General features: G+C 41.3%; 2 protein-coding genes across 5 annotated transcripts in view; one reads left to right on the top strand and one right to left on the bottom strand.

Annotated features, from left to right (window-relative positions):
* Positions 1-27,658, bottom strand: part of mcph1 (microcephalin 1) — a 46,170-nt gene that overhangs the window by 10,673 nt on the left and 7,839 nt on the right. For all 4 annotated transcript variants that reach the window (XM_076285569.1, XM_076285568.1, XM_076285567.1 and 1 more), the window contains 9 exons: positions 27,319-27,406; positions 27,100-27,211; positions 26,617-26,748; positions 25,804-25,896; positions 23,831-25,069; positions 22,989-23,083; positions 16,935-16,972; positions 16,520-16,682; positions 15,343-15,420 (listed from right to left, as the gene is read on the bottom strand). In XM_076285569.1, coding sequence (XP_076141684.1) covers positions 15,343-15,420; positions 16,520-16,682; positions 16,935-16,972; positions 22,989-23,083; positions 23,831-25,069; positions 25,804-25,896; positions 26,617-26,748; positions 27,100-27,211; positions 27,319-27,406 — 2,038 coding nt within the window. The remainder of the gene's footprint in view (positions 1-15,342; positions 15,421-16,519; positions 16,683-16,934; positions 16,973-22,988; positions 23,084-23,830; positions 25,070-25,803; positions 25,897-26,616; positions 26,749-27,099; positions 27,212-27,318; positions 27,407-27,658) is intronic.
* On the top strand, positions 1,268-13,682 carry angpt2a (angiopoietin 2a). The gene is made up of 9 exons (XM_076285566.1): positions 1,268-1,900; positions 5,983-6,138; positions 7,397-7,518; positions 7,988-8,220; positions 9,433-9,560; positions 9,980-10,081; positions 10,469-10,635; positions 11,512-11,642; positions 13,221-13,682. Exons 1-9 carry the CDS (start codon positions 1,622-1,624, stop codon positions 13,397-13,399), a joined length of 1,497 nt encoding a protein of 498 aa, XP_076141681.1. The 5' UTR covers positions 1,268-1,621; the 3' UTR covers positions 13,400-13,682.

Raw genomic sequence — 27,658 nt, 5'->3', positions numbered from 1 at the left:
CGCAACTCATCAAACTGCAATGCAATGGTATTTAAAGCGTCACCAGTTCATTCCTATGTCAGGACCTCCTTGACCTCAACTGCCCTACGTTAGTGATTGGCGGTCAAAATGGTGGCCAGAATCGAGGGGTATGCATTACCATCAGGATGCATGAGATTCAAGACATAACAATCAACAACTACAAAACACAATCAACAACTCCTTCCCTAAAGGAAAAAGCAAGCGGAGAAGCACAGCTGATGACAGACAACTATGTGAACTCAAGATGTGGCTATTTTAAGCCTATGTATTAATGCAGCCCTAAAATACTATTAAGATGACAAGGACTAGGCTTTATAAATGACTCTAACATCTATGCCAAGACACTGTCTGCTTCTGTAAACAGACGGTTTTCAAACCCTTCTCCAATAACAAGACCCAGATAGAGAGTTTGAGAACAGGAAATAAGGCCTAATGCTTCTTGAGAACTACCAAAGAGCTGCACATAGTATGAGTGACAACTTGAATATCCTCCTCCACTCATTACTCTCAAGTCTTAAAAAGAGCTTAAAGCATTCAGTGACTACAGAGGGAGGACAATACTGTCCATGGGTCGACACAGCCTGTGCAGAAGTTTTATTCAGGCGAGCACAGCTGCTTCCTGAAAGGCCTCACAGACCATCTTTCTTTAAAAGGAATCCAAAACACAAATACAGCCATTATAGTTTATCCCCGTCTTCCTCCGTGACCTGCCCTCTAAGTCCTTCACTCAAGCAGAGGCAGTGTTGAGGAGCATACAGCGGGAAGTGTTTAATTAGCGACTGTGCTCCCCACTCACCCACACACATGTGCTCTCCCTCACACACACACTCAGTCACTCATTCAGAGATTCACACACACACTCAGTCACTCATTCAGAGATTCACCCACACAAACAGAAATTCTTCACTCACACTAAAGTACTTTACTCGCTAACGAATACACGCATGCACACACACATGAACACACATATTCAGTAACTCTTTCAGAAATTTAGCCATACACACACAGGAACCTCCACTCACTGATACACCCTCCACATGGTTTGATGCCACTCTAACTTGCTCGTACCCCCTCTCCCTCTCTCTCTGCACAGAGCCCTCCCATTCTGCTGCTCTAGGAGCTGCTCTCTATGTCTCTCTCTCTCCCCCCATTGCCACTGGTGTGGGAGGGGCCCCCGCCTCCACTCCCTCAACCCGGCCGATCACAGGACCGCTGCAGCTCAACTGGAAGCGCTGGGAGCATGAGGAGTGAGAGAGGACAGGAGCGCACACACACACACACACAGCGTGTCTAGCACTTCGGGGAACCAGCCGGAATCACACTTTCTCTGTCTCTACTACTACTACACCCACCCCAAAGGTGTCCCCTCCTCCTTCTGCATCTGAGGACCGTATAAATCAACCTGAGGGACAGTGAGAAGAGGACTCTGGGACTCTCAACTTTGGGAAATAGCCAAGGGAAAGGAGCATCACATCTCTCTCTGGGTGTGTGTGTGTGTTTCTGTGTATACAGGACTTGCATTTGCGACAGAACAAAATCAGACCTCAAGTTTGACAGATTTCTAGTGTGTGTTCTTTGATTGTGAATATTTCATGAGAAAATGCTCAATGCTGTTGGTGCAGTCATCTTGGGTTACTGCCTGACCCTGGGAATGGGCTACAGGACAACTTCAGATTCCAGTGGCAAAAGGCAGTTTCAGATCCAGAACGGGCCATGCAGCTACACGTTCCTGCTACCGGAACAGGACAACTGCCGGACAGCCGCTGGGGATGCAGAGACCAACCTGGTTCCGAATGATGACCCAGAGGAATATAAGGCCATCCAGAGACTGGAAGAACTGGAGAGCATTATGGAGAACAACACCCAGAGGCTTCTCATGGTAAGTAAGGTCCTTTCAGTCAGCCTCACAGACCCATGTCTTTCAGAGAAGAGAGGTGAAGTGGGGTCTCAGTGGGCAATGATACTGCTGCCAAAACTTGTCGTTTTTTGAGAGGATGCTAAAATCAGTTGTAACCATGATTATAACCTAGGATGCGTATCCTCACCTGTAGATCACCAAATACTTTAAACAAGGTTTGATATAGCAGTGTTATTAACTGTAACCAGTGCTCCAACTGAACGAATAAGTTCTATGTGTCTTGGATACCAAATGGCTTTTGTAGTAGGCACTTGAATGTGTGGGGGGCTCAGAGATGTGACAATAACAAGTTGACAATGACCAGTTGCCACACCACGAGTGACTGAGAGCCAACAAAGTTTCCACTCCGGTGCCAAAAAATGGTGTTGTGCATTCAGCCTTTTTTCCCCTGCACCATGGAAGCGTAGGCAGCGTGAAAACATGGCAATATCACTCCTCGGGTCCTCCCCATTCTTCAGTGCTGAGTGTGATTAATGAATAGGGTTGCAGAGGTCTGACAGTCACATAGAGATCATATGGGCCCTTCCTTTGAGTCATCCTGATGTACTGACAGATCCAAGAAAGCTCTTATGCCAGAGCCTGTTCACCCAGACCCTGAGCAGTGAGCTTTTTTTGTTTGTTCAATCAGACTTTTTATATAACAAAGGACTGAGTACTAAATGACTGCATGACATTTCTTTCTTCCTTTTTTGTTTAAAGATGGCTGGATTAGGTTACCCGCATGAAATTAACTTGGATAGAGAAGGGAAATCCACACTGACTATCCAGTTTGAAATCAAAACAAATAGTGCCTATAGATGATGGGATTTGGATCAGATTTAAAACCACCATAGTGCTTTACTGCTTACTTCATTGGTGACAGTGAATGCCTTTCGACTTCCATCACATTTTATCTGCATTTTGCACACACCATGATTTGACAAAGGTTCTGGTACAGGACCTTAGATAAATTACTCCTCGACCACAAGAGATGAGATGTAGCTCTGTTTAATTATTGATATATCTAAGCATCCTCTTTTGGTTTATTTGACTCTGATGGGATAGTGGCCAGAGAGGAAATTCTCCTGTGCGTAGTATTAATATTCTTCAGATTCAGAAAAAAAGCGCTAATTAGCAAAAGCATCTCCAAAATGTATTAATAGATACGCTGGGAGATATATTGGGACAACTGGCAGGTGCAAATTCATATTGCTCACTTTATCATACAGAACAGCATGTGGTGTCATGAGTTCAATGGGGACTCTCTGAGGGGCATGCTCGTCCTCTGACCTGGTTGTTTCTTTATTGCTGAAATTCAGCGCATACAAAAACAATGGCCATCAGCTGACAGATGTTTCTTAAAAAAAACTCCCACCCTAAATCTTTTGACTGTTAGCGTATTCGATTTAGAAATAGCTGGTTGGGGAGGTTGTGGGGTCTTGTGGGTCTTTGTTGTCGTGCCAGTCTACGGCAATGTGTCAGTTTGTTGTCACGCGTTTGTGTAAACGGAGTGAACAAACAGCCCTTCCTTTTGGAGTCCTCCAGTGGGCCGGAGTGAAGTAAACAACTGATTAGATCATTAGCCATCAATGGAACGTCCTGCTCGCAGTTCCGATGGCACACTTTCCTCCCTCCACGTGCGTCGGTGCTCCTCGACACAAGACAAGATGGAAGCGTAGAGAGGAAGACAAACAAAATCAGCGCTGATTGCAGCCGAAGGGGTTTCTGATCACTATTTACTAGGAGGATATATGCTCCACATACTTGTGTTGTGTATCACTCCATGCCAGTCAGGAGCACCCCACCCCCCAAGTAGAAGGGCACTTGGAGGAAGGTGGTGGGATTTTTTCCTCATTCTCAAAATGTTTTTATAGAGGATGCAACTCAGCAGTCATCATTTCCATCCTGTTTGTTAAGGCCTCTTTGCCCGCCAGTCAGGAACTGAAGGCTCAGGAGAGAACATAATAACGGGGTCTTGGTAGTGTTGTCTTGACACCAATACCGTAATTTACCGAGGTTTATACATTGACTTTACAAAATTTCTTCAGCTATGAGGTTAACACAGCGGGCTATACATGGGAATGCATTTTTTTTTCTTCATTCTTCTTCATGAGTAAAGCACAATCTGATTCTGATTCATTGGGTTATTGGGAACGGCAGTTAATACACGGGTGCGGTTAATACATGGTTATTTTTAATATGATTTTTAATATCATTACCTGCTACTATTGTTTCAAATATAACCCTAATATCCATCTGAAGTGCTCAATGTAGAGCAGTTACAACCAAAGTCTCTCATGGTGCCATAATCAGATGACACAAAACTAAAGGTCTTTCTGTTATGGCGAGAAATGTTGATGTCTAATTCTCTACAAAAACATAGTTGCAACTCCCCACAATATTCACAGTGAATTCACAGTCAATCACCAATGTTGTTTACAACAAAACACATTTTTAAAATACCAAGACCACCTGCTTTTCAGAGAGAAATCTGTTAGTTTACAATAAAATTAAATTATAACGACAGATTTGATCCTCTTCATCTGAGAAATGAGTCTGGAGTCCAGAGATCCAAAGGTTAATGTTTGCACAGATGCTGCTGATAAATCGAAATCTGACTTCTAGGCAGAGTGTGCCATCAATCTATTTACTAAATAGCATGTGGATAGAACTCTAGGACAGTACTTTGTTTGTTGGGTAAATAAATATAAGCTTTTGAAACAACGAACAAGACAAAAAGTATGTTACGTTTAGATAATGTTGTTTGGGTAACACATGTTGAAAAACAAATGTACAGTAAAACTCAGAATAAAGGACCAGGGGCCGTATTCACAAAGCCTTTTATCTTACCACTAGGAGTACTCCTAAATCGCACTAAAAGATTTTAGCTAGGAGTTTTCTCTTAAAAGTTATTCACAAAGCCTTTCAGACCTACTCTTAGTAAGGAAAAATGACAACTCCTAAACTAAGAGTGAGTCTTCGTTGCTATGGATGATGCCATTACTCATGCACAAGCTTGACTGAAGTAACCACCTTGATTGGCTGATGATTGTAGCGCGGGAATGATTCCAAACACCTCCCTTACGATGATGAGTGACAGGTGACCGGTCTGAAAATGCGTGCGCTACACAAGTAGTGCGAAGGACGGAAGATGATGAATAACTGAATAAAAAGGCCTAGCCTAAATGAATAAAGAGTAAGGCAAAACAAATAGCCTAGTAGCCTATCTTTGCAACATTATTAAATTAATCTGTCACCATGCCTATGTTTGTAAAGAGGAGAACATTTTAATTTGATTCACAATAAAACGTTACATTTAATTTACATATTGACAATGAGTAGTTTTGGTTGTTGTTGGTGGCGTTATTGCATCCCTTTTATGCCTACAATGCAAAATTGTTCCTTCGCGATTGGAAGCTGGAACGTGAAATGCCGCAAAAAGCTGTTTGTGAATAGGTCTTAGTGAGTTAGGAGTCCTCTTGACTTCTTTTAAGGTGTCCCAGACTTAGGTGCTACTTTTAGGTCTAAAATGCTTCGTGAATTACTTTTAGTGAACAAAATTATGAGTCCTAAAGTTAGGAGTGACACGCCCATTATTTTTAGGAGTTGCTCCGAAATTCGCCACTTAGGAGCTACTTTTAGCCTTAAAATTCTTTGTGAATACGGCCCCAGATCTATAAGTGCATCACCTTGTTATTTCAAATCACAATCTCTTAATTCTTCATGGTTACACACACCAAGTAAGCACTCCCACAATGCCAAAATACAGTTTCTCCATGAACTTGCTCAAGGGTTGAGTGTATCTGCAGTCATCCCATTTCCCATGGGACTAATTCTGATTGTTGCATAGTCTTAAAAGGTGTACAAGTGCGTATTTCTATTCCCATAGGAAGTACTGGGTTACTGTTGTTTATGCAAAGTTTGTCACTAGATTCCTAAAATACACAGACACATTGCTATTGCCCTTTCAATTTCATGAACAAAAACTTCACTGAGAACAAATGTGATGTCATTCCTACTGCTACTTGTTTAACTCATACACAATCCCATTGTGTCTACTTCAGTTGGAGAACTACATCCAGGACAACATGAAACACGAGATTGCCCAGATACAACAGCATGCTGTGCAAAACCACACAGCAGCCATAATTGAGATTGGGACAAACCTGCTCAGTCAAACAGTGGAACAGACGCTGAAGCTGACGAATGTCGAGGCACGGGTAAGCTCCCATTATAACTTCAGAGAACACCCTCATTACACTTGTTCCACAGAGTAGCTGATGTTTTACATGTTGTACAAAAACACAGCAGACATGCCGTCTTTTCTAAAGTGAATCAAAATGTTGCCATGTTAGAGTCCCCCAAAACACTCCATGAACAAACAAAGCCGCAATACTATTCGAGTCAGGGCATAGGTCACTGACCTGTTCAAACACATTACGCACCATTTCCTGTTATTAACATTATCATATTCCCACAGTGCGGCCATATCAAGTTGTCACAACAACGAAAAAAAAAAAATCTGCCCACTCCAACCCATCAACATTTCTCCCAGTGGAGCACACATTTCTACACTGGATGTAAACATTTTGGTCACAAATTTTTGCTGAGTCTAGTTCCTCATATTGGAACGTGGAACGGAGACAAGAGAGGGGGGGGGGGGTGTTGTCCCTTGCCTGATCGTTCAATAACTCTCTCTGCATGTGAAGTCCCCCCTACTCGTTCACAGTAGCCCCCCGACACCCCCTGTCCCTTTCCATCAAAACTTTCCTTTATTCGAATTTGATTGTTCTGTTTTTTCCTGTAGTGAAAACAGGTTTTTCCACTCATTCAGGGATACAGCTCTGACTGTGCTCTTTGCTATATGGTAGCTGCTTAGAGGAAAGACATTTTTATATTGCATCAGTCAGAACATAAAAGCATATATTTGACAAGGTCAATGTCCCTCTTCTTCTTTTAATGTAAATAATATCGTTGCTAAGGCCACTGACTACACACACAATGAAAACAATCCAACTAAAAATGTATTTGATGAAAAAGCAGGACCGTGTGCAATTTGGCTTTAAGTGTAGCTGATCCAAAAGGATTGCAGTGAACTGTGGAATTGTTTGTGAAACAGATTATACTAGAAAATACAAGCCAATGTCAGAAGTCTTTATATAATGGCGACTTGTCTTATTTTCATAAGCAAGCAACAACCAATACTTCATTTAATCATACCCAATCCCAAATTGAGAGATTACCCTCAAGGCAGTCTCTGATTCAGCGTTAGAACAAATACAAATGTGGAAAAATGAAGCCAAATCCCTAAAGATCACATAGTCTTCATTATGTAAGGTTGGGTCCTTGGTCAATGCCAAAAATGTGTCATTTCACAACATGTTTACCAATCTACATCTTTGAGAGGCTTGTTGGAATTAAAGCTAAATCTAATCTTACATATTTTCTGTGGGAAAAAAAAACTTTTTTCATCTTTAGGTTATAAATCAAACAACTCGACTTCAACTTCAACTTCATGAGAACTCTCTATCAACCAACAAACTGGAAAAACAACTAATCCTCCAAACGAACGAAATTAGCAAGCTGAATGAAAAGAACAGGTAAGATATCTTCCATTCTGTTTAGTGTTCATTCTGCCGTCCCGAAACTTGAGCCTTAAGAGTTGTTGTTTCAGGATAATCACAGCTACGCAGTTATAGCTTGATAAAATCTCAACTTTAAAGTGGTTTCCAAGGACCGTTCTGTTTGTCAACATGAAGTAGGGTGACTCGACTGATCCCCAAAGTGACTCACCCAGTGGCCAACAACCATCTAAACACATTTCTTTCATGTACTAGAGATATTTCTAAAATTGCCATGTAAGCATCATATTGGCTCATACTGCCATGACATGGATGGAAATAGGGTCTGAAATTGACAGCAACATGTACTTATTATGCACACTATATTAAGACATTTAATATAAAGTGTAACACATAAATTTTTTCCCCTTTGCCCACACCGAATGCAAAAAGCACAATTCTTTGCACTGCTCAATGCCCACACTGTCCCCTTGCCCTTCCCTTGCAGCTTCCTAGAGAAGCGGGTAGAGGAGATGGAGGATCAGCGGCTAGTGGAGCTGAAGGGTCTGCGGGAGGAGAAGGAGCAGCTGAAGCAGCTGGTCCAGCGGCAGACCAGCGTCATTCAGCAGCTGGAGCAACAGCTACTGCACGCCACCTCCAACAACTCCGCCATGCAGCAGCAGCAGCAGGAGCTGCTGGACACAGTCAACAACATCATTGACTCCATATCCACCTCCACCAGTGAGTTGTTGAGCCATGCTGTGACAAGTTAAAATAGCAATGGACCTTTTACACAGCAGACATTTTATATGGCAGGTATTAATGACATTATTTAAAGGAAAATTCCGGTTTTTAGCACTTTAAGGCCCTTTTCTGGTTTGTTTTGGATGAACTAGAGTGGTGGACACCGAAATTTTGACTATTGGTCCTGTCTCGACTTTTCTGACTCGTTTTGAATCGCCTTTTCACTTCTCAGGGTGGCTGGCAATGGGCATACTGTAGTAGGCTATTCAAGCATGTCCTAAAACAACTCTTAACATTCGTTTTCAAAACTGTGCAACTCACCGAGTGGTTAGTGGAGTTTGTTGACTATTAAAAGCAAATATATCGGCGCAATGTATGATTCGTATTTGAACCTGAAGCATAGACGGTGGCGCAACGTGCAATGAGTCTTCCAACAGAAATCAATGGGATTTTACAAAATGCCAAATAAAAGACGACAGAAACTGTATTTCGCTATGCTAATTGTTTTGGAACATCAACGAACACCTACCACTCGGTGAGTTGCACAGTTGAAAACGAACGTTAAGGGTTGTTTTAGGACATGTTTGAGTAGCCTACTACAGTATGCCCATTGCCAGCCACCCTGAGAGGTGAAAAGGCGATTCAAAACGAGTCAGAAAAGTCGCGACAGGAGGACCAATCGTCAAAATTTCGGTGTCCACCACTCTAGTTCATCCAAAACAAACCAGAAAAGGGCCTTAAAGTGCTAAAAACCGGAATTTTCCTTTAAGGTTTGGATTCTGTTACACTTAAATTGTACAGAGATTTCAATTTCATTATGGTATTTAGTAACACCTGTGCTTGCCTTACTATTTCATGTCAAAATGGCGGCTGTGAAAAAGGCATATGCAAGACCTGCCAGGGAGAATGCTGAGGAGAGACTTACGTCCTACTCTCCATTCCTTTCCTTACCTCCTTCTCTCTGCTCTGTTAAGCCCACTTCCCTACATTCTACTTGGCTTCCATGAAATATAAAGACACTCTTTCCATTTGGCCATTACATATTTGGGCAACATGAAAAGAACTTTAACTCCACAGCTTTTGTTGATCACATGTAGGTTATATGCCTATATGTATACTGTGACTCCTGCAAATATCTTCAAAGGCACATAACAGCAAGCGCCTATTTGTCTGCACAAGCCTAACGCTTTTACTTTCTTCTCTTTCCAGTGACTAGGTCTGCCATGATGCGAGATGCTCCGACAGTGTTTAGGGACTGTGCAGCAGTTTTTAAAGCCGGAAGCACAAAGAGTGGAGTCTATTCACTGAATCTCCCGAGCATGACACAGCCAATCAAGGTAGGAAAAACATTCATTCACACCGCACAAAGAACATAACAAAGAACTGGTTTAAAACAAGGGACAGAGACCCATATAAAAACTTAACGACAGGTTGCTAGTCTCGCCTTCAATCGAGAGCTGACATGATGAAGGTGTAAAATGTCCATTTCCCAGCAGGGGTTTCCAATGCTTACAGATTAAGTAAGCGAAAAAGCCTCATCTTTAGTTAGTTTTGTGCATGCCTAGGCAAGGACAGCCATCTCCTTAGAAACTTTTCAAGGAAAAGTGGTTAGACTCCAGTGCAATTCGCCACCCTCATTGCAGACTGGCAAAAACAGAAACGGTTAATTCATTAGAGATCCTTCTCTGAACTGGATGAACAAAGTGCACAGAAAAATGTGTAATTTAGACTGTGTGTTCAATGTCTGTCCCCTTAGGCCTATTGTGACATGGAAACAGAGGGAGGTGGATGGACAGTTCTGCAGAGAAGGTTCGACGGTCATGTTGACTTTCACCGTACGTGGAAAGAGTACAAAATGGTAAGCGCCTTGGCAAGACATCTCACTCCATCTTATTGGAGCTGTGAAAATAACACTAAGTCCTATCTAGTCTAGATATGCCAGTCTAGAAACCACAATTCACATTTAAAATAAATACCAAACTCAACCGTGTTTTTGAAGACTTTTCATCTTAACACCTTAACTAAAAAAAAACCCATACATGACTTGGGATACTGTACAATAGATTTACCACAGATGTTATAAGATCAAGGTCAGGGTTATAAGGACTTTTTTTTATTTAATCTACTCACTAATTCTGCTGACATTTTGATGTTCAGCCCATCAAGGCAAAGAAAGAACATAATCCACCATGTAAAACAAAGACCCATCACCACCTTATTATTGATGTACTCTTTCCCTCTAAAGGGTTTTGGGGATGTCTCAGGAGAACACTGGCTGGGGAATGAGTTCACCTCTCAGATGACATTGGATCAGACGTATGTCCTAAGAATCGAACTGCAGGACTGGGAGGGAAACTCAGGATACTCGCTATATGATGAATTTTCCCTTGCTGATGAATCACAAAATTACAGGTAAAGCACCTGCAATTTACTTACACAAGCAACCAAACAACACTATGTAACAATAAAGACCAATTGTTCAATTAAACTCTACAAAAAGGGATAGTACAGTAAAAAAGGCACACAAACAGGCTTTTATATCTGTCATACAAGCACATGGCCATTAACTATGGCAAGAAAAACATAGCTGAAAAGAAAACCTAATAATCTAGGCACGTCATGCGCTTACGATTCCAAACCAAACATTCCAACATGTTGATATTTTGGAGATGATATTGCTCTGCTCGGCCCTGATATAACATATCACAATCTCATTTTATGGATGAATAACACAGATTGCAACTGGACATCATCATAAAAGACCACCCCTTCCTATATCACTGCCCGTTTCTAACCTTTCATCATGCACTTCATAACCAATTCAATCCATCATTTAACTAATTCCACTTTAGTTCCTTATAACACTGACCGATCACTATTACCATGACTGAAAAAATCACTGTGAGAATACAATGGCTGCTTAACCCGGGTTAAACACAGACATACACAGTGTTTAAAAAGCGTGAACCTTCCTCACTCACTTCTTTGAACTTGGCACTTCTTTGCACATTGGCCTGTAACGAAAGAGGAAATGACCGCCATCCTCTCTGGTCTTTACAATGGCAGAACAAGAATAAGGGTGACACAATTCACCAAAATAAATCCATTTCTAAGTTATCACAACAACATGAAAGAATCAAGTTTCCATGATCAAAATGTTGCATTTGCACACCAGCTTCATACTTTACACCATAGCAGTTTTAGTTAAGTGTGCTCTGGTCTGTGTTCTGCAACAGCAATCATGGGCTTCCTCCTCACATTGTACTTGCTGCATTTTCAATTACACAGGATACACCTTAAGGGCTACAGTGGAAGTGCAGGCAAAATCAGTAGCCTTGGCCAGCCAGGAAGTGACTTCAGCGCAAAGGATGCGGACAATGACAAATGTGTGTGCAAGTGCTCACAGCTGACCTCAGGAGGTAAGAACAGGTTCATTTCAATTACTGATCTATTCCCTGATGCTTTTTTAACAGCCTACCTCCATGATTAAAACATGGGATGCAATTTCATTCAATCGGTCATTATTCATCCCACCTCAGTGAAGCTTTCAGGGCTTTGACACACAAACCTAGTGAAGGCTGTCAGTTTTATTTCAACAGCTCACATCTGCACATATGTCCATGCTTTACCCGCACCTGTTTGAAAGTTGCCAATGCCTGAAAGCAGCATTACCTGTGACACTACCTGTGCAAATGAACATAGGCACATCAAAAAAATCTGCAGTTATGTGGGTCTACAGCGGTGCCACATGTAATAAGAAAAAAAGTCAGGTGACTGCAAACCCTTGTTCCCATCTCACAATAAAAGGACATTCCAGCATGTCTATTTGAAAATGTATAGTAAATCAGTTCAGTAGTTTTTCAGTTATATGAGTGGGCAGAGAGGTTCTTCATGTGGCAGACTATCAAAACTACTGTTGACATTCAGCCACCTATGCTCTCTGGAGGCCTATGAACTATAATATGAGAACCTCTAATGAAGGGGTTGAATCTACCTTCTGGGGGTTTTCTTTCTAGCAATATTTAGTTGAAGAGAGACCATCTTTTTTACAATAAATGTATCTCTGGTGGCTACAATACCTTGAACCTTTGTAATATATACTTTGCTGTATGTAGACCCTCCACACTGGATCTCTTAACAGCCATTTTTTTAGAACCCACTGTAAACCTTTTTCCCCAAGTGTGTATTTACAAATGACTGTAGCATGCTTTTCCACATTTTGCCCTCAGAGTAGGACAACTTCAGATTTCCTTAGCTCCCTCTCCAAAAATTTTAACACAGCACTTGGCACTGCCCCCAGAAACTCACACAAGTTGAAAGGCGCCTTGCGATTTTTTTTCTAGCTGGGTCAGGACTCTTGAGAAAAATTAGCTCAGAGTTAATCACTGATCAGCTCATTTGGGAATTTGGCCCCTGTGAGGCCTGACATTAATAGTCTGGGAACTCGAGCATTTTTTTCCTCTCGCTCCTTGCTCGCAAAATCTAGAGTGCTGGTCCTCCTCTCTACCCTGAAATTCTCTGGCTTCTTTTCGTTCCTCTCGTCTTTTGTGGGCTGTTCTTATGTTAGGGGTGTCACCCATGAAGGAATCCTTGCACCTATGGGAATTGCAGAGAACGACCTTCAGTTGGGTTATCCTAACGCGATGGGTTTTGGAGGGGGAAGAAAGAGGGAGGAGGAGAAGGAGGAAGAGGAGGAGGGTGAGAAGAACCAGCTTTGCTCCATCATGGCCGCCCCAAACCCTTCTCCTTGAACACAGCACAGGCTGTGATCTTCCCATATGAATTCTTCTCCTTGTTTTGTCAGCATTACGCTAATGTGAAACATATCTTTGTGACACAAGGAAAGGCCAAAGCTTGTGGATAGCCTGTCTAGACAAACTGATGTATTCTGCGGAGAACAAACAAAACGTCTATGTTTGAGGATCAGCCATGTGCCCTGCTTGCAAACTCATTTTCTGTTTGTTCTGATAAACTCTAATTATATCTCCTGTGTATAGGTTGGTGGTTTGACGCCTGCGGTCCCTCGAACCTCAATGGCATATACTACCAACAAGGCCAGAACACCAATCGTTTCAATGGAATCAAATGGTACTACTGGAAAGGTTCAGGATATTCACTGAAGGCCACAACAATGATGATCCGTCCTGCAGACTTCGAACATGCTCCTCTTAAGTGAATCTTCAAGGAACTGGGGAACTGGGCCTAGCACAGAAGCACATTTTCAACAAGTTTTTGAGAATGACCTAAGTGATCCAAGTGTTTGAAAGGAGTAAATGTGAGTATCTTTTCAAAGAGAGAAGATATAAAGAGAACGGCCAAGATATATGGATCATAGGCAACTAAAGCACTTGGTGGACGGTTTTCTAGAGTAAAGGAGTCGTTCCTACCATTCCATTCCTTGATGAATTTACATTTACATTAGCATTCTGGCAGGGCCCATAGTGTCTTTGTAATTCAATGTGCCATCAAAAAAAAAGCCAGTTGATTCCATTAACCAAGCAATGATAAAAAAAAAAGTATCATCACAGACAAACACAGACTCATTAGGGTCAATGCTCATTCTTTTGGAACTATTATATTTATTTCATTAGAGTACATTGTAAATATTTTGTTTTCCTGTGTTTTATGAGGTTTTACTGAAAAACAACTATGGTACAGAGACTAAAACCTCAAGCAGATTGTAGTATAGATTTAAAATTGCACAGTGATAATCAAGGCCCTTGGTCCTTGTTAACAACAAATGTTTTGAGGCACAAAGCTTCTGCCCTTATGTATTGAACATATTAATTTAGCATGACACGTCTTGCTCGCACAATGTTATATACAAACTTTTTTGTGAACTGTTGGCAACTGGTAAGCTATCATTACAACACTGATGCTGTTAATAGCTTGCATTAAATTGTGCACATGATCTTGCAAATAAAGCCAAGACATTCCAACAAGAACATTTCAAATTACACTATACATTTGGAGCTTTTCATAGGGCACACTGTTATGAAAGTAGCATGTTATGTTATGTTGTGATTGATCTGGTTCAAAAACAGCTTTCTTTCCTCTTCACAGACATAACTTTCTTCATGTAGAGAATATGTTCAGTGATAGAACTTTTTTATGAGGTCAAGTTTTTACAACATATAGAAGTAACTTATTTTTTTATTTTTTGAATAAATAACTGTTACTGTTAACTTATTGTTCACATTTATCCTTTTTCCTCCTCTCCTTTTTTTGTGTATTATTACGTTTTTTTTTTTTTACATTTGAAGTTACCGGAGATTGGATGAAACTTGTGTAATTGTACCATGATTTTGTCCATTTTTCAAATGGAAACAGTTTACATACAATCTACAAAATATATTTTATTGTTATACTTCGAAAAAGATGTTTTGTCATATTCTTTTGTCAAGAGACGTGTTGTAAGCACACAAAAAAAGCAACAATAAACTATCCATCTATGATGGGTGACTTCTTATGAGCCCCTTGTTTTAACTGATGTCAACTGTTCTCAACCAAAAGCATAGATAACAGTTTTGTGAAGCTACAAATACACCAGAGTGGATACTTCAGGAACACTAGTGTCGTACAGGTCACATTATTTTGATATCCTCAGGATGTTTAGTAATGTCGGAATTTCGGAAATTACCAATGGGTATTTGAAATGTACATTTTTGCTGACATCCTAGCAGCCTCTTGACGGCCAACTGTGTGGGTTTAACGTCAGACTTACAAACAAGCTCTTTCAAAAGGAAGCCTAGATGAAAACAACACTCGATCAACCTCACGGAGTTGGGTACAGGACTGCGGTGGGGCAGGAATAAAGGAAGACAGGAAGGAACAATTTCCACATTTCACACAGGATGCAACACATATTTAAAAAAGCCAGGGGACTCTGTGGATGACAATAATTGTGGCAGCTTCCAGTCTGGCCTGCCACCGTACCAACAGCCACCCCCCCCCCCCACACACACACCACTATCGACCCCCAGTATGCAACAAAGTATTTCTGGCCTGGCTGCTCACGCTAATCTCTCTGAGGAGGTTATGCAAGTTTACAAGTTCCTTCTGTGCACTCGGGCACACCAACAGGGCACACAAAAGTGAGTGAGTGAGAGAAATACTTACAGGCGCCGCTGGGAAGTCGTCAGACATCTCATAAGGCTCCTCAGGAATCCACTGTCTGTGCTCTAAGCACCACAGAATCTAGCAAGTGAGATGGAAAAAAAAGGGATCTATGCATGAAGTATTCAGCATATGAGATGGTCCACTCCAAAAAGACAAATACATCTATGCAATTGATGCAATCAACGCAATCAAACCGCACCGTGTAGTACAAATTGAGCTGCCAGGACCTTAAGTACATTGCATCTACTTCTGCATGTTGTATAAATGCATAGTAAAGCACCGACTTACTGTACACAGAAATGCACTTGCATACAGTACATATAAAACATTTGCACAACATTTCCATACAGTACAGTGAAAGAACATTCTTATTGCCAACATGCAGAGTTCCTTGGAAGTGAGCATTCTATTACTGGCAGGCTACACCAGGTACGTAACTGAAGCAGTTTGTTTGCAGAGTGTATGCTGCAAACGTTAGCTTCAACTATAATCAATGGACGTGAGAGCGCTGCGTACTTTTGAAAAAAATAGTCTTATAAAACTATTTTTATGCTCTGTGAACGGAACACTTCAGTAAGGGGTCACGCTCTACTTTAATATTCTAAAGTGGAGGGTGATACCACTGCGCTGCTATGCCTTCAATGTCTTTATACAACTTGAGTATGCTGCTGTTAGCACAACATGTATTATAACAGGGCTATCTTGAGGGTCTGCCAGGAGCGGACAGACTACAAAGACATGATTTATGATACACTGTCTTGCTACAGAGTATTTGGAATATGTGTAAGAATTGTATTAAAGATTTTTGAGATTGTGACGTCAGACATATGGTTAGTGGCACTACATAAATAGCTATCGATACATGACAGATGGTTCCCTTATTATAAATTGGCACAAGTTACCATGGTGGCTTATGCACTGTCACTTTATGTTATGATGTGGATTATGTAAAGCTTAGGGGGAAGGGGGAAACTGGGGGACTGCTGCCAGTGTGTAAATGTGATACTTCTACTAGTGAATTCTGAATATTTTACAAAGTGATTTTTTGAATTATGATTTTAAATATAACATCCTAGAGAGGATGTCCATAGGGATATGGGCATCTTCCTACATCCCTACAGACATGGAAATGAAACCAGAAGACCTATAAACAAATACAAACATGCAAAGAACTTACCCACTCATAGGAGAGGATCCAACACCCTCGGGCAATGCCTAGTAGGACATTGAGGGTGCGACGTGGGCTGCCTGCTACCACGTGGGTTGTGCTCTCACACACTGTGTCTACCACTGAGAACCCACCCAGGGTCTTCACAACCTGAAGCACGGTCTGCTGCTTTCTGACACACACACACACACAGACATGGATGCATACAAACACACACACACAGACACACACACACAAACAATTCAAGGCCAGATTCAAAGGGAGATAACTAGATATTCACTATGGAGGAACTTGATTTACCAGAAGTAATTGATAAGGGATTTTATAATATACCCAATTTAATTTCAAAAGCGTGATCTTGAACCTAAGGCAAATGACACAAAGCACCTTGCCCTTTGCAAAGGCTAGTGAATAGGCTACTTACTCTGTAGGCATGCTTGTCATGACTAGAGTTCTTTTTATCTGTAAATAAAGGGGAAAAAAACATTAATCTAGCCATTTTACTAAAAGCAGCCGTAAAAGCACCAAGATAGCTTACGATAGAGGCCCCTTTATATTGTGTTGTGCATACAGTATGTTGTGTTCTGGCAGTGACAAAGGGGGAAACAAGCACTAGTAAACAACGCCCCGCTGCATGGATATTGCCTGGGCACTCGCACAAGAAACACATGCCGGATATATCTGCATATTTGGTGACCAGAGAGGAAATGAAACTCCAAGGCCATGGACACGGAAAAGCAGTTACGGAGCACTGTTTAAATCAAACGGCAGTTTTGTGTGTGTGTGTGTCAGTACATGTGTGTGGGGGGCCTTCGTTTTATCCATCCCATGTACCTTGGCCTCAGTACAGCAGGGCCCGGAGCACAAACACCTGAGTGGCGGTCACATGGGCCAGTTCCTCTCTGCTCCCCCAACAGGAAGTGAGGGCGTCAGACAAGGCTGCCAGAACAGTGCATACTGCCCCCCAACCACCACACACACACACACACACACGTTTAGGGTCTCAGAGACGCACATTGTGTTATCAACCAGGTGTGTATTGGCTCCTTATGCAGCTTATTTGGGGTTTCAAAACACATGATCATATCATAATCAGTCAGTGCAGTTAAATAAATAGAAAAATAAATAGAAGTTAAATAACAAGGGTGCCTGGTCAAAGTGTTATAGTACGGCATGTATAAAGATTTTGATAACTCTGGTAATTTTTGTACAGGTAGTGTTAATATTCAATTCTGTGCCGGTTTAGCTTTTCCACTGTGTAATTTAGGAACTAACACTTGAAGCAACACCAGAGTTTTTTGTACCTTAATATAATGTTTCCAAAATCGTTTCAGTGGTTCATCTACTTGTAACAGGGTGAATGGCACTTCTGCATTCGCTTTGCGGCCCTCTATCAGCTATAACCGCACTATGTAAGTTTGCCAGATCGGGTAGCGGGTCTGTAGTTCGATGGAATGAGACATAAGAAACTACAAATTTGACTTGCATCTGATGTCGCAATACATCGTACTTTCATAAATCGTGCAACATATTCTACTTTGTCTGTGGACATCGTTATTTGCAAAGCCGGTGCTGGATAAACAAATAGCGTGCGTGCGACAGAGGGAAAGTTCTTTGGTGTTGCTTTAAAAGAAAATAAGCAAACAAACCAAAGAAAAGTGTCATGTTCCTATTAATTCATTGCTTTTGTTAAAAAATAAATAATAATAAAAAAAAAACAGTACACAAACTGCATTAAAATGTCAACCTGTTTACAAAGGTAACGATCACAGATGTGCTGTTGAAAATTATAGTATTGTGATCCTACAAGCATAGCAGTACAGGGGCCTATTCCAGAAAGCGTGTTTTGTTAAAAATCTAAGTTTGTTAACCCTTAGAAGAGGGAAACTCTGGGCTTCCTGTACCAGTAAGAAACTTAACTCAATCCACAGTAACTGACTGTGTACATAACCTGTTTCTTAAACAAATGCAGTGTTTCTCATATCTCCTCCTTCCTACTGAGCAGATATTGGACATATTTGTTTTGCATAGCCTATGCCCAGGGAGGATTTTGGAATCCTGAATATTTACCTCAAATCAAACGTTATCATTTTAAAATTAAAAAATACATTTATTCAGTGGCCAAATAGGTCACCACTTTTTTCACCTTTAGGCTAAGCTAATAGCCCATTAAAAGTTATTTGAAATTAATCTACTGTATTAAACTGGCTGGTGCAGCAAAATACTACATTTAAAAATAGTAGGTCAATCTTAGTAGGCTTCTGTTTGTGCCGTAAAAATCAGGGTTTTTAGTCATTTTTAAGTCACTGGCCAGGAAATATAGTGCTTATAAAACAATTAACAGCACAATCATTTTAATAACACAAACAAATGTAATAATTTTCTGATGACTTGCAACCACCATTACAGTTTCACGTAACTCTCTGACTGTGCTGCATTTTCTTTCCAAAACAGTGCACACTGTACTCATAGGGATAACTTCTTAAATGGAGTGACGCAGGAAGTGGGGTAAGATTTCGAACCATTTGCCATGGTGACTCGTGGTCATTTTAATCAACTCAGATATCAGAGTTAGACAGAGAGTTTGTTAAATCTCCTTTCTGGAATAGCCCCCTGATTTCATGTTATTATTTGTTGACCTGTTTCACAATGACTGGGTGCCTACTAAATACAGACATGCACTCAAGCAATATGTATTAAGAGAGTAATTTCACAATGACACTAATTTTACAATTCATTTGACATTTCTAGGTCTCCATTCGGGGTCAATGACAGTCACCTTGCCCCATTTAAATTGAATTTAAAAAAAATGTAGTTCTACATTTTCCGCCCAGCAAAAATGTATGAGACTTATTTTAATCAGCTTAACTATAAAACACTGATGACAGCAGCCACCCCCATTTCAAATATACATGGACTCTACAATCACAATCCAGCCTTTAGCTAAGCGTGCACATGCTTAAGCCTGCATATGTCATTTCTAAAAAAAAAGGCACCTCAGGTGAAACATTCATTCAATTCATTCAACCTTTATTTATTCTCGGAGGGTCATTGAGGGAAGCCCTCATTTTCAATGAAGCCGAGATTACATAAACACTACAGATAACAAAAAGACAAAAACATGCCGGGCGGAGCGGCGTAGTCGCCAGCGCTCCCGCGACATCAAGACAAACAAACACATTTACAAAATAACAATTGACGCACAAGACAAAAGATGCCTGATGGAGCGGCGTAATCGCCAGCGTACCCGAGACACCTAACGGTAGACATACAAGACAGACAACAAACAAAAATGAACAAGTAATAAAATAAATAAATAAGAAATTAAAATAAAGAAAAGTCCGTGTTAACTTAGTCCAACTCTAGCTGTGTAATCGCTGGGGTAGAACTAAACGAAAAAAAGAAACCCAAGCTTGAATTATCTTCATTATTCATCATCCATCTGTTTACAACACAGAAACTGGCATCAATCAGCACAGCCGTCCGCCTGGGCCAGATGATGGTATAATCTCTGTTTATCCTATGGCTGGACAAAACTCTGCAGATTGCATGTCTCACAGTGAGGAATGCTTCTTTTTTTTGTCTGAGAAGCTAGTGGCGTGCTGAAGCAATAACTAATATTTTCAGGTGTGGCCCCAAACTGGTTTGCCCTCGGTTATTACCATCTCAATACTCTTGATTTCCTACTTCCAAAAACAAGAGGCAAAAACTGAAAATGGAGATTAGTTTTATTTATTTTTTCCCCCCTTTTTGCTGTTCAAGTTTCCGTTATTCCTTTGTCTCTTTGATAAGAACTCTGTCCGCTAGTTCTTAGAAGTCCTCTTCAAGAGCCTTAAATGGAGGATGTTTTTCTCCTGGATTACAGAGGACAGCTTCTGGCAGTGGGACAAAAAAAGAGGCCGGGTAAAAAAAGCTGCGGTGCGTCCAGAGCGAGCCACCAAAACAAAGCCTTGGTGTGAACTGTGGTTGCAGCTTGTTTCCAATGCGCCCTGCACAAATGAAGGAAATTCTTTGGTGTATGACACAAGGCCTTTCAGTCCACAGCGTGCAAGTTGTCCGATATGACTCAAGTCACTATTCATGCAGAGAAAAGGGAGTCCTAGATCCATTCTCAGGCTCTTTCCGTAGTGGCGGGGCCAAACCGGGTTATGCCCAGCCTATTAAAAGCACGACTCACCTTGCAGAGAAAAATGAGACTGATGATCATTAGGATAAGAAAGAAAAGAAAAGAAAAAAAAAAATCACCAGCTCATATGATTGAAAATCAAGGGCTTGTTAGTGCTTTGTAGCAATGAGTATGTATGAGTGATCATATTTAGCAGTCATTAAAAACAGACTGAACTCAAACAATAGTTCAAGACTTGTTTACCCCACAGGCAATTATGCAATTGTACTCCTTGACTTCAGGAGAAGCAACGCTCACAAATGTCTTTTTTTTTTTAAACGTATGCCAACATGTCAAAATCAATCACACAACTGTGGTCTATAGTAGACTCAAAGATATGAGTTGCTTTGGTCACCAAGGATACCACAAAACAACTGTCATACTGTTGCTTTGGAAACGTTGCAGATCATTCGACAGCACCAGAATTGAGTCATTAGAAACCCACTTGGCAGAACTAGCGTTCGGCATCTTCACTAATAATCAGCATGGCTCCTTCCGTACGAAACAGGACAGACAAAGATGGTCTGCCAGATTCAATGCATTTAGGTAACCAACTGGCACACTTGATCCTCAATGGATCTTTTTCTGACTTCACATTCTGTCTGTGGGTACCCGATCCATGCCGCTTGCCCGATCCGTTCTGCGCATGCTCAGATGATAATCCTGTTTTACACATCTGATTTAGCCCGATCTATTCTACTACTAATAATAAGACTCCAAATGAACAAGATGTTTAAGACCCAGATGTTGTGGTGTAGGGTTATTTTAACAGAAAAAGGAAGTGACTGAATGGTAAATTGGGCAATTTTATGATCATAGATAGGCCTTTCAGGTCTTTTATTACAGCGCAGTGTTGGTGAGAAAAACAGCCTGTGAGAATAGGCTACTTGCTTATGTTCTGTTTACTCTTGTACAAAGAATAACACACAAATGCTACAAGTGTTGCGGGTTGGATCGTTAGTCAGCACTTAATTGACGAAGTCGATGTGAACAGCATAACTCAATGCAAAGACATTCCCGTTTGACTTCTAATATCTATGTTCAACTTGACCGTCAAGTGATTTAATGCATGCATGGTAGAGATTGGGCAGAGAAATCGATGCTTCCTGGTGGAGCACTTACAAGCATGCACAGAATGGATCGGGCAGGGGGCACTGCCATTTCCTCTGCATTTCCAAACCAAGACCAGTATAGTATAGTAAGTATATATACTCTTTTGATCCCATGAGGGGAAATTTGGTCTCTGCATTTATCCCAATCCGTGAATTAGTGAAACACACTTAGCACACAGTGAAGTGAAGCACACACTAATCCCGGCGCAGTGAGCTGCCTGCAACAACAGCGGCACTCGGGGAGCAGTGAGGGGTTAGGTGCCTTGCTCAAGGGCACTTCAGCCGTGCCTACTGGTCGGGGTTCGAACCGGCAACCCTCCGGTTACAAGTCTGAAGCGCTAACCAGTAGGCCACGGCTGCCCCATGACTTTTCTGAACATGTTTTACGTTCCACAATCAGATCCCAAAAGGCATGAGGAACCATATAATCCTCATTAGAAGGGACTCCACCCTCTTCAGCCCGTTCTTCTAAGACTTTATCGCACCTTCAATCGGGCGGGATCGTGAGGTCATCATAACCTGTTCCCTTTGATTTTGCCCGATAAAAAAAGGTTAGTGTTTCTTTGCCCTTTGTTTCGCTTTTTTGCTCACAATGAGACCCAACAAGGGAGGGACAGGGTGGGGAACATCTCTCAAATCTGCACGGAGTGATCTCAAACACACGTCACACTTGTTCATCCAACACACTGAATCGAAGGTGATGTAGTTCACATGGAAAAAATTATAACAGGAGTTCTACAGGAGATGAAAGAGCCCCCGGTTTCATATTGTAAAGAGACGGCAGTTTTGTCAAGGCTGAAGTAGCATAAATAAGCAGCATGCCAGGTGCACGGCTCAGACAAGTGGCAAAATACAGGAAGCGAAGAAGAATGCTCAGTGTCGAAAAGTGCTTCAGAAAGCAGCACCGTCTCAGCGCCATGCTACCCTGCTACATGGAAGTGCATGACCAAAACAAAACAGCTTCTTTACAGTTCAAGCTACAGCGGCACACCCACCTTTTTTCAGTTTCCTTCCCCCCCAGACGTATTCAGTAAAAATTACCCCAATTCTTTTTAGTCTAGACAGACCGAAAATCAACATCAGTCACAGTGAAATTTCTCAGAAGGTCCTCCAGAAATTAAATGATACATGAAACAAGTGATGGACTTTGATGTATTCTATGACTAACCTAAGTAAACTAATATGTAAAGAATTACTGTACCTGTACATTTCTGTTTTTTTCACCCCCTTGACAGCTAAACATTTCCGTACTTCTGTCACTGAGACCATCAGCTGCATATTTAATGCCTTCGCCGGCTGAAAATATACAAACAGCAGAAAAGGAAGGAAAAAAGTTTTCAGTTAAGGCGGGCAAAAAGCTGTATCAGAGCACAGGTGCATTTTACTCAGCTGAGACAAACACATTCAAGCGCGCTTGTGTGTGTGACGCATGTTTGTGTGTAGTCAACACCCCAAGAACCAAACAAAGCAAGGCCGAGAAAAAATAACTGCAATTGGAAAATGTTAGTTGAATAGTTTTGAATTGTATTTATTACCAACATGTCCTATGTGTGCCCCCCCCCCCCCCCCCCCAATGATGGAATACAACAACAGAATGAACCAATGGCCATAAGACTTCATTAATTACAGCCATTTAACTGAACATCAATGATTGTCAATACTATAGAATTGACTATATACAGAATCTACTTACTGGACACTTGATAATGTACAGGATGTATTCAGTGGAAAGACTAAAAAAGTTATAGTTTACATATTATTTGTTACACAAATTCACAGCAAGTTATGTAGCACTTCATCATTGACCATAGAATATACTTAATATATCTTCTTCAATACCTATTCCAAATACCAATGTGTTAAGTTACTCTTGAAAGGTGGCGACAACATATTTAATTAACAGTTTACTACATTAACTACGACTAACAACTACAACTTGGAATAAAAAAAAACAAGTAAACACATGGTAGGTCTTTCTCACATAAAAAGGGGAATGCGGCACACGCCAGAAATTCATTTAAAAAACATCAGTGGTTAACATACTTTGTGACCCTTTTCTGCTTCTTGCGGCATTGAGTCGTGATGTCAGAAGAGGTTTGGGGAAAGTCAGTGGGACATGTTCATGTCTCGTATCTGGAGGAGCGGCAGGTTCTATTGGTCTGTGCTTGTCTGTGGTTTTGTCACCAGCTGCATCGCTACAGACATCCCCATCAGTCTCAGCTCTCAGCTTCATTCTCCTGTCTTTGCCAGTAGAAGCTGGTTGCTTGTGGGCAGACTTGCGGCGTCCACAACTCCTTGGCTTGGCTTTGCTCGGAGAAGCTACGTCCTCAGATGGACTGCTAAGTCCAGAGGATTCAGCTAAGAACTCAGCAGCGCTAACAGGGGCAGGCTTTCGCTTCTTATTACACGGCTCCACAGGTTCATTCTTCCCTCTTTTACGTTTGGCAGGCTTGACCGACATCTCAAAGGGGGAAATTGGGTCTTTTTCTGGGGAGAAGTCCAGATTCAGGGCCTGCCGCTTTGTGGACTTTTCTGTCGACGAAAAGTAGTCCTCAAACACGTCATCATCCACTCCGTCCTCATAGGGGGAATGACCCAAGGAGGCCTTTTGGACTTTCCTCAACTGTGATACAGCGTTTAGCGATTTTTTTTTCAGACTAGAAGCTTTTGGGGCAGATGACACCCTGACCAGGGCACTATTTTCCCTTTCAAATTCAGAATCCATTGTCATGGACAAAATTGGAGATGTAGATGTTTCTTTATTGCTTCTACTAAGCTTGTTAGTTTTAGTCCGAGTCTCATTAAAAGTTGGTGAGGTTTGTGTTTGGGTGTCCTCCAAAAGTACACTGTCTTTTGGAGGTGTCAGTTTCAATCTACTGTTATAAATAGATGGCTCTCTACAGGTTTCTACCTCAGTGTTCACAGCGTCATCAGCCAAAACTGTCCTTTCACCTGTGGTTAGTGCAGTGGAAAAGTAGCTGTCCAGAGAATTCTGCTTTCCTGTGCTGCGTTTTGCAGCAGTTTTACTAAGCCCTTTGTGACCGGCTGGTAAAGGAGCTTTGCCGTCAGTAACTATCCCCCGCATTGACTTTCTCTTGGGTGTAACTCCGGGCAGTGGAGTGGATGCTGATAGCTTCCGGGTTTTTCTATGGTGGTTTTTCTCCTCAGATGGAGTGATTGTGTGCACACTGGAGGTGTCGCTTTTAGAAGTGCTCATGAAGTGCACTTCTCCAGCTTCCATCTCTGGAGTGTGTCCGAGAGAAGAAGGCAAGTCATCTTCTTCTGTGGGAAGATTAAGGGAAATGTTTAAAAATACAAATACATAAACACAAAAAAGCAATAAGCTGTAAAGTAACAGAAATGTCCTTAAAAAATTATGTGTAGTGAGACTGTAACAGGGGAACAGTTTAGTTAGAACTTCATATGTTGCTATTGAACTACAATTAGGGAGGATTTCATCATGTCAAAGCCTAAATGTACTTTAAAATCTATACTGATGTTGTACAAATAAATGCTTAACTTGCACTATCGAGTGATAGACTTGTCCTTCACCTCGCTCACTGGCAGTAAAGTGGTGTTTAATTCAATAACACTGATTTAATCCTGTTTGCAGACTGGGCAGAGAACAACCATTTGGTCAGGATGCAAGTGAGCGTTCTGGCAATCTCCTCCCATCTAAATGGTAGTAATTTTATGTTTTGGGCTGTTTGTTGTTCATTGACCAGGATGAAAATCAATATTGTCACCTTACTGACAGCCATCAATTTTACAACTCCTCTTCAGACAAAACAACAGCATCATGGGCCCCAATTTAAATGGTGGGCGAAGAGTAAAGTTTATCAAAGTGTATATCACAAGTATACATCATAACAGTTCGACACTTTATCAGGAGGACAAAAAGTCAAATCACTGATGCATACATGGCTATTGAGAAGAACAGACCAATCCCTTCCATTTTTAACATTCTTCACTCATTCAACACTCAATCAGCATGAATGATACTCAATAGTCATTACCCAGCAGCTGCATAAAAGAGGTAGATGGAGTGCTCCCAATGGAGGGCTTCAGAGAGTGCTCATGTGTGAAGGTGGAATCAACCATTTGGGAAGCTGAAATGACAGATATATTAAGCTGAACACAAGAGTTTTTTTATACTAGTTTACGTAATTGAATCTATTTTCTTATTTGTAAAATGCAGCAGATTTATGTAACAGAACTGAACAATATGATGGAAGCAGTGAAATGTACTAGCATGTAGGATGGATATAGGGCCAATCTCAAACGTCGGACTCAGAGACTCACAGACTTTGGTGCGCGTTCTCCCGAAATTTGTAAGGGCTTAGGGCTGTCCCAATGTCAAATTTCAAAGGGTGTGAGGGTTTGAGTACACCAAACCCTTTCCGTGAGTCTGCAGATGCAGATCGGTGCAGATTTCACCAAAGGGAATTACCCACAGTTTAAAGCGTTGTGACGTTTACCGCGGAGACCATCGTCTTTTATATTAAACATTGTGAAGTGCCTTCCCAATCCCATTTATACTGAGCCCATGTGGTCTCACACACTCACTTCGCACCAATTAAGTCTATGAGTCTTTAGTTCTTAGTCCTCACTTTGGGATTGGCCCATATAGACTAAATGACAGGCACACTGTAACCAACAATTACTCTTGTACTATGAAATCTGACACACACACACACACACACACACACACACACACACACACACACACAGTACTTCATAAAGATCCTGTCTAGTTCTATTCAAAGGCCTGGCATATGCTCCTCATGTAGTTTGAAGCATTCACACAGCTGATAAATACATGGCCATACCAGTAGGGGAAAGATTTTCTCTCCTCTCTTTCATCTGTTTCAGCCGCAGGGCCATGGTTTCTGCTGTCTTCGATGATGGACTGTACACGATCCCGTTCTCCTCATCGATGATCAGAGGCGACAAGTTTGCGACTACACATACAGACAAGGTTACATAGCATATTACTTCAGATGAATATAGTGGCTCAGCATTGTAACATACAAAAGGGGGAACTTTGTTAAAGAGAAAATCTGCTGTAAGTAAAACTGGCTTTCCATTTAAAAATTGCCAAAGCTAGTAGAAACTTTTTCATCACTGTTTTGTTTAAAATAAATAAATAAATAAATAAATAAATAAATAAATAAATAAATTAATTAAAAACACCACCACTGGGTTCCAACTCCATGACTGGTTGTATTGGACGTCCATAGACATACAGCTCCCCATGCACTGTATTAATTCTGTGTCAAGGGCTAATAAAACAATCAATTGGTTTTCATTACCAACAGGTGAGGAAGGAGTCATCCTTTCCATCATTTTGTCAAGTTTTTTTTTCAAACGCCTGTCATTCTCTGGAGTTCTCGTGGGAATATCCCGAGGCTGCATGCATTTGTGCTATGACGAGAGAGAGAGAGAACCAAGTAGTTAATTCACATCAAAAGGCTATGCTTTGCAAAATACAAGGGGCTTGTGTAGACAAGCTTTGCATCCTCAATTCCTACCGTCCTTTTGTTGGCTAGGACACTCCTGCCTTCTTCGTTTACTGCAGGGCATAAACTCTCATCCACATGCTGGCTGTCACTTCTGCACCTGCAGAAACGAGGCCACTGTTTTAGGGACGAGGTGTCAAGTAACAACTTAGTTTTGTCATGATTTGACTAACAGGGACATCTTGTGGCAGGCAGAGGAAACAGCAATAGATAGATTAATTACATGGGACCAGAAGGGTATTTCACAAAACCTAGATAAGGGATTAAGCTCGGATTTTTAGGTTATCCAGGATGAATTTAGCCTTGACTTGGTTTCACAAAAGAGATGGCACATAAGTTACCATGGGGATTT

This window comes from Alosa pseudoharengus, unplaced genomic scaffold (assembly GCF_046254945.1).
Source record: "Alosa pseudoharengus isolate Yale_2024_CS ecotype anadromous, Long Island Sound unplaced genomic scaffold, YU_APseudo_1.1 YU_APseudo_1.1_scf_15, whole genome shotgun sequence".
In the NCBI taxonomy this organism is placed as follows: Eukaryota; Metazoa; Chordata; class Actinopteri; order Clupeiformes; family Clupeidae; genus Alosa; species Alosa pseudoharengus.
This window is presented reverse-complemented; position numbering and strand designations above follow the sequence as displayed.